The sequence below is a fragment of the Pseudonaja textilis genome, chromosome 1 (assembly GCF_049901715.1).
Source record: "Pseudonaja textilis isolate UNSWEBS1 chromosome 1, rPseTex1.2, whole genome shotgun sequence".
NCBI classification, from domain to species: domain Eukaryota; kingdom Metazoa; phylum Chordata; class Lepidosauria; order Squamata; family Elapidae; genus Pseudonaja; species Pseudonaja textilis.
The window spans coordinates 70,685,285-70,697,878 of NC_141990.1; the positions used below are offsets into that span (position 1 = coordinate 70,685,285).

Consider the following 12,594-nt stretch of genomic DNA (forward strand, 5'->3'; position numbering starts at 1 on the left):
CATAACTGGAGATAATCTCCTTTTTTAATCAGAATCATTATTTTATTTATTTACAAATTTTGACAGAATTAACTAAAGAAATTAATAGTCCAAAGTTGATACAAAATAAAGAATAGCTCAAATGAAAAGGTAATCATTTATCTTTATGTCATCTCTATCAGTCATTCTTTTTAAAAACACCATAAAACCTTTTCACTTTAATTTCAAAAATAAATGCCACTCAGTCGGTCCTATGCTTATTAGTGTCACTGCTAAAAATTTTATCTGCCTGATCTACTAATTATATATAAAAGCTAGTGACACTGAAACTATTTTAAATATTTCCCAGGTGAAATTCTGCTATGCAGTCAGTGTATGTACAAAAAACATCCTTGTCGGCATGGTAGCCAAATGGCGGTCTAAAACAGCTAAGTTGATCTACAGTTACAAGCAACTAGCTTTCATTCTGGAAGCTCCTCTAGTCTTTTCTGTTAATTAAAAATAATACTTTTAAACTGAGCATTCGGAGGAAGTAAAACTCTGCTTCCATGAAAGAGACTAATATTCCATAGTAAAGTTAAATCCCTACTTTTATGAGGATGACAGGTTTCCAGGCCTTCTAGATTTTCCAATATTTAGTTGGTTTGTTGGTTGGCTGGCTAGTTAAATGCCCATCGCTGTGAGATGGCAGGAAAACTTTGTTGATAGCAAAAGGAAGCTGCTAACTGCTTTTAACAAGGAAGGGAGGGGGGAGGGAGGGAGGGAGGAAGGAAGGAAGGAAGGAAGGAAGGAAAGGCAGTTGAAGTGGCAGGCCAAGAAGTGTTCTAACCCAAACCAAACCTTGTTCCAAGGAAACAAACATGAAATAGAGATAACAGCAAAACCTTTTAATGATTCTTTACAAATTCCGTTCCTTCACAGTTAAAAGGCTGTTTCAAACTAATTATCTCTGATAAGAATGAGCCTTGCCAAGGTTGTGCAAAGCTGCCAAGAATACTAGATAAAGTTACTAAGAAATATTTCAAACACAAAGAGTCTCCAAACATCAACCAAGATACTCTGAACATCCACAAGGCTTGAGAGCAAAAACTTCTTTGCTTCCTGCAAAGAACTCCGGTTTCTCAGCTGGCTTTTATCTCTTAAGGGAGGGGCCATTACCTTGCAGCCTTACTCCTGAGTCACCCATGCTGCTGCAGCTGCTCTTTTCTTCAAGCAGCCCTGCATGCACGCGCACCGGGGACCTCTTCATCACTAATGCCAGCCTCCACAATTTCTGAAGGCAGCATTCCACTCCCTGATGGTCTTCGTCCCATCCCTGCATCACACGCAGGCCCCTCATCTGAGTCCTCACTCTGAGACCTCAGCCATCTGCACCTGCTGCCGGAGAACCACAACAAGAAGACCCTCCTCACCCCACATCCGGCAGACACTTATGAGCAAGTGGTAAAGGAGTATGGGGCAAGAGCAAAAGAGGATGCCAGCAAAATATGGAGACCAAAAGATTTCTAGGTAAGATAAGAATGCTGAAGAGAAATGTTCCAAACGGAAGGAAATGAGGTTCAAGAAAGATAGAAATAATGTATTGAAACTGCCTAGAAACAATATTCTAGAATGAAAGAAACGTTTGTAGGGAGAGAATGACAAAGAAGAACACAGCCATACACTGAGAGAGAAATATGAAATGATCAAGCAGATTTGAGAAACAATCAAGAAACAATCAAAGTGAGAGTAAGAGAAAGAGTAAGTGACCCTCATCAAAAGAGACTATTCACCCAGCCCAAAAAGGAACAAAAAAGATCCATTAACTCCAAACTTAACATCAAACCAACAATCAAGTAAATACAAATATTCTTTATGGAAGCACACGCTCACCGAACCAGTTGTTAATCTGGTTGCAGCTCACCACTGTCATCAACCACATCTTTTTTTGTTTTGAGAAAACCTTCCTCAATCTATTTCAGATCTATGCTAGGACTATATTTACTATCCTAGGCTGATAAAATGTATAACTATATTGAAGAATAGGAAAAAAGCCTGGAACTTTCCAAATAGACATGCAGTACACTAATAGTCAGGGTTCCAACCGATGCCCTAATTAAACCATGAGCCTCGAGCCAAGTTTCAAAAGAAATCCAGTTATTTATTAGAATAGCAAAATATCATCTACATGAACATATCTACATTACATATTTGCTGAATACAGAACCTAATGCTTAAAAAACTTTTTTTTTAAATGCAACCATCAGGACCTCTCATCAAGAGACAAAACTCTAACGACAGAAAATTGATTGCATTCAAGTAAAAAAAAAAAAAATTGTCCATAATCTCTCACAAAATCAAATTCTTAATGAATTCTAGAGTTCCTCAGAAAAAAAAATCAAAAATCCTGCTCTAAATTACAGGGCTTTGATATTGCTTTTAAATAAATAATTTTGCTTATTTCTAATACACAGAGATAACAAATTATACATTTTAACAAGTTATAAACTTAACACATTATGCAGACATTCCTATGTGGAGATTTTTACAGTTCCTTAACTGTCTTATTCTCTCTCTCCCTGATTCACGTAGGTCACAATGTCAAGCTCGATTGCGTCACATGACATATCATGACATATTGCGACCTTTTTTGCCTTTGCAGAGCTGAAATGGGCGTGACCTACACATGATGCATCCGGCCCATGGGCCGCCAGTTTGACGCCCCTGATATAGATGTTTCTATTAGATCATTAGCTGCAGAATATTCCTACAGCTCTGGCCACATACAACAACAATGTTCAACAATCATTAAAACTTCCTGCATTCCTAAACTTCTTTCTTTGTATATAACTCTATATTCATCAAAAGATGTCTCAGATGTCTTAATAAGGCAGGAAGCTTTTTGGGATCTCAGATACCATTTTTCTAATGCTGCCAAGAAGAAAACTTGAGCTCATTTCATAATATTTGTATCGATCAGATTGTCTCATCATGCCATGAACTACTTACATCAATTTGACAGGAGGTCCAAAGAGTACCAAAAAAAAGCTGAATACAAAACAAAATTTTTCCATAAGGAATAACATGCTGAGTCAGCAACTGACACCAACAAGTTCTAGCTTGTGCGTTGACTACCAAACAAATGATAAATACCAGGACACAATTTTTGCAGTCAAAATGCATTTGAGTACCAAATTCAATGAGTTTCAAAGTAGTTGAATACCAAGGCACCACTGTGTAGGATTTTCTCTTCCCTTCCTCTCAGTAAAGAAAGCAAAACATAAAATCTCAATACAATTCTTTGTACTAGAAATAAAGAATTCCATTAATTCAAAAATAGAAGTACACACTTTCTTAAAGACTTTGCCCTTCATATACCATATATCAAATTCCAGCTCTAGAGGCTATATTAATCTATAGAAATCTTATATAGTGTGCTGACAACAGCAGTACAGCTAGTTAAAAGTAGCTAACTATTGAATGCGGTATTCTCTACAGAGAAGAATGAAAGCCACAACAAATCCTTAGAGATTCTAGGCCTATTTAAGGCCATCTCTTTTATCATCTTTTTAAATATAAATTTTATTAAACATTTTTAAGTTAACACAAAACTAACACAAACTAATGCAGAAAAAAGAGAAAAGAGAGAGAGAGAAAAAAAAAACCAAAAGTACAAAGAGAAAGGATAACAGAAATAGAAGCCAAAACATTTTGGGCACAAACACATATAAATGCATAAGATTTTAAAAACTAAAATACAATTGAAACCAGAGGCTTTTCTTTGAGGACTAATATATTAGCAACAAGAAAAAAAAATGTGGAACTTTGTTTCATGACAACTGCAAGAAGATTACTATACGCTCAAAAATGGAAAGCTTCGACACTGCCCACAATGGAGGAAAGGTTAGTGAAAATGATAGAACTTGCAGAGCTGGTTAAATTAACTTCTTTGATTAGATAAAAAACATCTTCATTTAGGGCTGATTGGAAACCCTTTATAAACTTTTTGCATGAAACAGTAAAAAAAATGCACTTAGGACTTGTGGTTTGGATGATGGAATAATAGAAAATGGTGAGCTCCTTTTTCTATGATTTTTGTAATCACAGAATGAGAAATAGCTTTGTAATCATTCTTGTATTTGCTGCAAAGGAAATTGGAATCTATCTCTTTTTTTTTCTCATGGATGAAAACTGAGTATTCATCCTGACACATACAATACAGCACAGTAATTCAATTGTTACCCTTCTTGCTCGTCTCCTCCTGCATAGCTTTACTTGCTGTCTTAAATTATCAGAAAATATGCTTTATACTAACACTGAAGGAAGAGTGTAAGCAAATCAATGATCATAATATTAATATTTGTACATATTTGTAAAAAGGTTAATTCTCCTTATGTGCCCTCAAATTCAGTAAAAGACTAAAATGAAACAGCCTAAAGTTGCAAATCCTATCACAGTCCCATCAAAAATGCAACAACATTGATCATACTGGTTTCAAGATAACATTCTGTTTTGTGGACACTCAAATATTGTATATATCTCCTACATTATAATGACTAGATTATGGTTTCCTGCTTCTTTATAGCACAAGATTAAAGAAAGCTGTGTAACAGAGGTTTTACAGCCTAAAAATACTTCTTTTCACTTAGTGAAATGAGAATTATGAAATAATCACTATATTTTTCATTAAACTAACATCAACAAAATGGACTTTTGGAATATATCTTAATTTGAAAAGAAATTCACTTTGCAAAATTTGATTATAAAATGTTTTATTTACTTTTTTAAAAAATATATTTTTAAAAATAATACAATGGAAACAGTACCTTCCATTTTGGTTATCTCTTCTGGTTATCTCTTTTATTCTCTATAGCAAAATGCCAAAAATGATTGCCAATGGGTCAAATTAATTCCCCATAATGGGGGAGGGACATTTTCCCATTTCCACAAAAATTCTGTGGAAGATTAATTTTAGTAAATACCCCCATTATCAGATTTTAAATCTCTTGGAAAAGCACTATTCCCAATACAGTATGTCCTTCCTTTCCTTGGGCAAATGTTTCTTTTCATTTTTTTTCAGCTTTTCAGTTTTGCAAATCTGCAAATTATAAATAGAATGAGAGAGAGGGAAATTGGCTCACCTTAGGGAAAAAAAGTCAAATTCCCCAGCATCAATTCTCCAACCTTCATAATTAGCAGTTGCTAGCTATCAAAACAGAATAAAAATATGCTGCTAGATTCTAATTATAATTCCAAATTAGTTGGAGATTCTTTTTGGTAAAGTTTTCATTTAACATATCTATGAATTTTCATGCACCTTTTTGGCAAAAATGTACATATTTGTAATTTTACCTAATATACAGTTTTTGCCAGCAAATTTTCCTAATGCAAAATTTTTGGTACACTATTTGCAGGTATATGTAGGTATATGTCCATGTAAAATTACTCTAATTTTTATTTTTATTTTATTTTTCATTAACAAATGGTATTGCAGTTGGCCACCTATGAAGTTGCAAATTAAGTGTGATTTATTTTTTGCCTTTATTTAAAAAATGTGAAAACATCTAAGTTTCTACACAAATGCAAACTAAACAATTTGTCTCCTAAAATCCTTCTCCAATCCTTTATCTGTGCAAAAACAGTGACTGCAACATTTAAAACATTCTTAAAGGTGTATTACAATTTCCTACAAGTGTTTTCAGTGTATAAAATTACAAGGACCTGTCAGGTGTATATCATTCTTTGCATTATTACATGGCCTTTTTAAGACTTGGTTCTCATGGACATGCTCCTTTAGATTCTGCAGGGATTTCTTGGACAGCATTGTTAAGGATGGGTGATGATAGTGAAAAAGAGTCAAAACAGTTCTCATTAGACAGTAAAATATTTAGACAAAAATGAATATTTAATGGGCATGGAATTATGTTAATTTGCAAATTCCTGGAACCATCCTCTTAATGAGAAAGTCAAATAGAATATCAAGGACTTTTGCAAGGGGAATAGTTAATTATCTAATCATAAAATGCCTGATTTTTAGGGTATCAGTTCAAGGAGGCAGGGAAATATTACAATGTTCTCAACATGTAAGATGAATGCTCAGAACAGAATAAACTGATACATCCAGTTTGGATAATTCCCATCATGTATATATGCTATACTTTACACAATAAGCATGATACGGAAAAAGGTAGGGCTCCGCCAAACTTTAAGATGGAAAGTGTGTAATGCATATATCCTTCTATGTACATTTTTGATCTTTAGTAAAAAAAAAGCATGTCCAGCTTTTTCATTTGATGCCAATCAAAGCACTTGGAAAGGTTAAAATCCCCCAGCATGACTTCTCCAGTCCCTGCAATTAGTAGGTGTTAACTATACACAGAAATATGTATACTGCAGGAGATCCTGACTGCACATTTCCACCATCTGTCTAATTAGATTTCTGGAATCCAAATACATGCATATAATTTTTCATTACCTAAGAATGGTAAAGTTAGTTATCCTATCATATTATGAAGATAGAAACTAAGCACCTTGAAATGATATCAGCAATGTAATTATTCTCAGAAATAAAGCTATTGGGCAAAGATATTTAGGTCAAACCTGAAGCAAATTATTTCTGAGCAGCTTTTCAGAAAGATCCCAACCTCCTCTATATCTTTAAGAAAATCTTAAAGATAGAAAAAATTCTGAACCAACCCAATTGCGTGAAGTGAATTTTTCTGAGGTCCATATTTTCCCAAAGAAATTTTGTAATTTCATCATTCCTGAGTGGGTGATCCTTTTCTCTAGAAAGGAATGAGGGACAAAACATACTGCATGAGAACCAGACCAGGGGTGGGATTCTACCAGTTCGCACCTATTCACTCGAACTGGTTATTAAGATTCTAAGCAGTTCGGAGAACCGGTTGTTAGAAGAAATTACTGGCCTAATCCTGTAAGGAAGGCGGGAAGGAAACATTCTGGTGTTCCTTACAAAAACTGTCTCTCCATTAACCCTTATTACATTCTTGGCAGGACTAGACTTCCTATCTCAGGAACATCTCTGGAGTTTTTTTCCCCTCCTTTGCTGGTACTTTGCTTGTGTGGAGTAACTATTCAAAGTTACAATGGCACTGAAAAAAGTGACTTATGACCGTTTTTCACACTTACGACTGTTGCAGCATCCCCACAGTCATGAGAGGCCAGGTGAGGAGATGCATGCCTCAATGTGAGTGATATTGAGTTGGCCACACCCAGCCAATAACATGACCACTAAGCTATGTCCACCCAGTCACATGACCACCAAGCCACGCCACCACCTAAGCCATGCCCACAGAAACGGTTGTTACAAAATTTGAATCCCACCCCTGAACCAGACCTGTATCTCTAGTCTCAAGAGGGTTTGTTGCAGGAATTCATACTTTCAAATTGATTTGGAAGATGTGCTTTGGAACATATAAGCCTAAAAAAGTCAGCCTACTTTCATAGAAATAATTTAGGAGAAAGATGCTGTGCTTGTATGTGTAGGAAGTCTGAAGTACTGGTTTTGAATCATTTAAAGAAGGCTACAGTGGAACCTCAAGTCACGACTGTAATCCGTTTCAGGACTTTGGTCGCAACTCAATTTGGTCATGACCGGAAACAAGACTGACTGCGCAGGCGTGGACAAAAGAAATGGTGTGGCAGGGGAAATCACCATGGCAGGGGAAGTCACCATGACTGTATTTGATCAACACTCGAGGATCTGTTTGTGACCAGAAGCAACAATTTTATGACATTTTTGGTGGTCACCCAATTTGGTTCCAAACAGAAGCGTTTGTGACCTGAGGTTCCACTGTAATTGTTCTTCTTGAATGAGAAAGAAACATAGTAGCTGAGTCATACCTAATTCGAAACTATCATGAATGAGTTTTCATATGCTAGGTCCTAAGCAAAGTACATTACAGCTTTACACTACAGTATTAAGGTCATTCTGAATATTTCTACTTATTATTGCAAAATCAGACACTTTCTTGTACATTCAATACTGATCCACTTCTTCTCTACCTCAATTACCAGGAATCATAGCAATAGCATTTAGACTTATATACCACTTCACTGTGCTTTACAGCCGTCTCTAAGTGGTTTACAGAGTCAGCATATTGCCCCCAACAATCTGAGTCCTCATTTTACCCACCTCGGAAGGATGGAAGGCTGAATCAACCTTGAGTCTGGTGAGATTCAAACTGCCAAATTGCAGACTGCTGGCAGTCAGCAGAAGTAACCTGCAGTACTGCATTCTAACCACAGCGGCTATTATGGGTTACAAAAATTTCCTTGGAAAACCCAACTACTGTTATCTTCGCCTGTTTTTGGTTCCCGGAATTTTTGCAATGCATTCTTTAATGTTCCACCAGTAGGCACTTTTTATTTTATTTATTCATCAAGGACCAAGGTGTGATTAGGGTGCTGGGCTGGAGGTTAGTGTTCAGGACCCTACTGCTGCCCTGGGATGGGGTGAGCTCCCATCCTTCACTCCAGATTCTGCCAGAGTCGGGAAAGAAACCGCCAACTGGGCATCCCCCAGGCAATGGTGATGTCACTGGCTAAGCCTTTCTATCCAGAAGTGCCTTAGTGCTTCCAAAATGTCTGATGTGATTTATTCGTCATATTTATATAGCTGCCCATCTTCTAAGTGTGACTCTTGGTGGTGACTCTTGGTGGTAATCAACAATTAAAAAATGTTAATGCAATGTTTAAAAGGCAAGGAGAGAGCTATAGATCTTAACAATAACAGAGCTCCTTCCACAATTCTTCATTCCCTTGGAACCCAAACCCAATGACACAGCTAAGTCTTAAATGACTTGTAAAATGCTAACAGAGGTGGAGCATGATGTTCCATAAGGCAGATGTAATGGGCCAGGCAAATGTAGTGTCTGTTTGTGTGTGTGTGTGTGTGTGTGTTATGTATGTGTGTGGGTAGATATATACCTTCTTTTGAGAGTAGGCAACAGAATTTTATTTTTAATGTGGTCCAGTATGCTCACAGTAAAAAATGACAATAAAGCTTCTCTTCTCTTCTCTTCTCTTCTCTTCTCTTCTCTTCTCTTCTCTTCTCTTCTCTCTTCTCTTCTCTTCTCTTCTCTTCTCTTCTCTCTCCTCTCCTCTCCTTCCTCTCCGCTCTCCTCCTCTCCTCTCTGCAGTTTGCACTAGCCCACACCAGCTCCGCAAATGGGAAAAACATTGCAAAACATCATGTGACGGCAACGTGACGTGGCAAGTTTGACACCCATACCATAAAAGAACAAAGATATAGTTCTTAGCCCTGTTTATCTGTTTGGAGAATTTTTCCTTCCCGAGGGAAGTCCAATAAAGTTGCCAAACTCTGTTTTGCTAAAAGGTTGAAATTTGGCTACTACTTGTACTTTGATCCAGAACTAAATTTATCAGATAGATGAGAAATGCTTAATATATCTGTTGCTTTGCCTTCTCTAAGATGTAATCACTAATTCTCCAATCACTAAGATGTAATGAAACACCATTATATAATTCAGAGTTGATTTGCTTTTGCTATATGTATAGTTGATTAAGTATTCATTTAATTTTGGGAAAGACAGTAGGTTACCACTAACAAGTAACTTTGAAGACTTGCTTTGGTAAAATAAATTACCTCTCAAAATAATTCAGAACTTTTCACCCCATATTATTGAGTAAAAAAATTATAGCTGAAGGATGAGTTTTAGGAAAAGGAAAGTGGAGAATTGGTTCTTATGGTGCACTGAAAATATTAAGTACATTTTTTTACCTTAACACCTTTGACTTCTCGTTCTCTCTATTCTCCTCAGTCTGAGGAAGCTAAGAGCTAACACATTGTCCTCTTTTTAAATAAATGATAAATGCACAACAATGTCAGATCTATCCAAAGGCTCACTTTCCCAAACTTACAGTTTTTATTTTTACAAGGTACTGACTGGAGCCACCAGCAGCACTTTCAAAACACTCTTCACCCAAAGGACTGTCCTGCATCAGATAATCTCTTCCCAAGAAGATCTTCTTTGAAAGACCAGATCAAATCTACCATTAGACATCTCAATCTGTGCTTTCGAGCCAACTGGGATGCCTGAATTGAGCAAACCCAGCCTAATCTTTGCCACCTCAGTTCACCTCAGATCAAAGATTCCTCCACATATAGGACACTCATGGACATGGACTATAGCATTAATGGATACATTGACAACTGATTTGAAAAGTATTAAAATGACTGAGTAATGTGGACTTTTTTCTCAAGAAGCTGTTGTTGTTTTTTAATGTAGTATGTCAATGGACACTTTTCTTCTTTGGCTCTTTCCATTGCCCAGGAAACATTTTGGAAAGACTGTGGCTGGTGAGAGAGGTTATTTTTTCCTCTAAATCAGTAATATATAAAGAACATTGATATACGGAAGTTTTTATCTGAACCACTGTAAAATAAATCCCTGTGATTGAATTTAAATGGATACTGAGTGGCTCTACAATTCCTTTCCTTTTCTCCCTTGTTATATTCTAGCTTTGATATATACCCTGGATATTTGTGTGGAAAAGGTTTCTAGCTTTTTTTTTTTTAAACTAGACATTGTGACACAAGCCAAAATACTTGCAAAATTTTAATTGGCTCATAAATAAGCTTGGGCTACTTCAAACTAGCCTTGCTTGCTTCTTCTCTTCTCCCACGTCTCTCCCCCAAATTTATCAGTAGCAAAAAAGTGACATGAAGGGATGGTTCATGTCTTGGCCAAATTAGAGCTTGAGGCTTGCCAGTAAGAAATTTCAGAGCACAAAGATTCAATTATAGATTAAATTTGCCAGGAATTTGGGCTGGAGGGAGCAACTGGGAAACTTCAGTAGCAGAAAAGACTGCAGGAGAGCTGACTACAGGAAAAGCTGAACTTAATGGCTGGTAGGGAAGCATCCGGATGGCCCTCAAAGTATCTCATACTGATTCTGAACTGTTGTTTAGGTTATCTTACTGCTGCCAACTGAAAGGATAACATGAACCACAATTCATAAGAAAAAAAATCACACAAAGAAACAACCTCCTACTTGAGATAACACACCACCTGCACAGTGGGTGCATGCCAGTAGGATGTTATTATTATGGGTATTATGATAATCAATGAATGTCAACATACTGTAATGCATCAAGCATCCCCTTCCCACTTCATCATCTGATTCCAATAAATAATACATTTCACTTTTTTACTAGGCTGGCTTGTTTGCAGGCCAAAATGGAACAAGCCTCATCAAAACTGAAAAGAACGACTGCTGGAAACAAACTGGAAAATAAAACAAATAAACTAAAATTCAATACCTCTTTCAGTCTGCAGGGCGTACTTTGGTGTTTCTTTCCAATAAGGGGATGTTGAAAAGATTTTTGCTTGAAACTATTAACTGAAAAGCAATTTGACTGTTCCCACTTTGAGGTTAAAAGGGCATCTTCCATATCTACTATTTCCTCAATCTGGCTCTCTTTTCCCTCCGAAGCGTAAGAGCCATTTTTGTTGAGCAGAAACTCATGGATCAAAAGCTGACAGGCCTCTAAGTCAACTTCGCATACTCTTTCTAAAAGATGGCTTCTTCCACAGCTGAAAGAAAAAGCAACATAAAAATCAATAATTTGCTTAAATAAAAAAGCTCATGTCTCATATAATGTCAGGATCCTCTTGGTTTCTTTTAGGGCATTTTGTTTTTACCATTATAAAAACAGTTCTAATAAAGGATTTAGTAAATTTGTTCCCCTGTCAGTTTATTACATTTTTACCCCATCTTTATTACTTTATAAGTAAGTCAAGGTGGCAAATATACCTACCACTCCTTCCTCTTCCTTGTGTTCCCCATAACTACAACCTTGTGAGGAGAGTTGGGCAGCTCTATGACAATTCACTGTGGCCAACTCACTATGGTCAACTCACCACAGCTAACTTGACATGGGACAATTTGCTGCAGGGCAAGAGTTATACTAATATCAAAGAAATGGTGGAACAGAATAATTAAAGAAAGGATACAAAAGGAGGGACAAAATGAAACCTGAATGACAAAACTTAAAATATTTTTATTTATTTTAAATAATTAAATTAAATAATTAATTAAGGCGCAGTGGTGGTGCAGTGGTTAAAATGCAGTACTGCAGTCTAGTACTGCTGACCGCCGGCTGCCTGCAATTTGGCAATTTGAATCTCACCAGGCTCAAGGTGGACTCAGCCTTCCATCCTTCTGAGGTGGGTAAAATGAGCACCCAAATTGTTGGGGGCAATATGCTGACTCTGTAAACCATTTAGAGAGGGCTGTAAAGCACTGTGAAGTAGTATATAAGTCTAAACACTATTGCTATTGCTAAATTGAATTGTTAAATTGGCCCAATGCAAGTTATCCCACAGTGAGTTGCATTGTCCCATAGTGAGTTGGCAGTGGCGAGTTGGCCAGAGTAAATTGGCCCATTCCAGATTTGGGCTGAGAGTGAGTGACGGGCTCAGAGTCACCCAGTCTAAACAAAATGGTTTGTTTAGAATAATAGCTACTTATTTCAGTATAAATTCAGGTGAATTTGGTTACTATCAAGGAGTTTGCTTAACATCAAGGGAAACCTGCAGTGACATGCATATTCACTTAAGAAGAGATGGTTTAGTTTGTACTTCATCCTAT

At 36.7% G+C, this 12,594-nt stretch overlaps 1 protein-coding gene across 3 annotated transcripts in view; it reads right to left on the bottom strand.

Annotated features, from left to right (window-relative positions):
* The window catches only part of DISC1 (DISC1 scaffold protein), a 145,858-nt gene that overhangs the window by 3,470 nt on the left and 129,794 nt on the right, over positions 1-12,594 (bottom strand). For 2 of the 3 annotated variants that reach the window (XM_026705192.2, XM_087937601.1), the window contains one exon: positions 11,264-11,537. In XM_026705192.2, coding sequence (XP_026560977.2) covers positions 11,264-11,537 — 274 coding nt within the window. Of the gene's footprint in view, positions 1-11,263; positions 11,538-12,594 lie in introns of those variants that run through there. The other variant, XM_087937609.1, reaches the window with a different exon arrangement.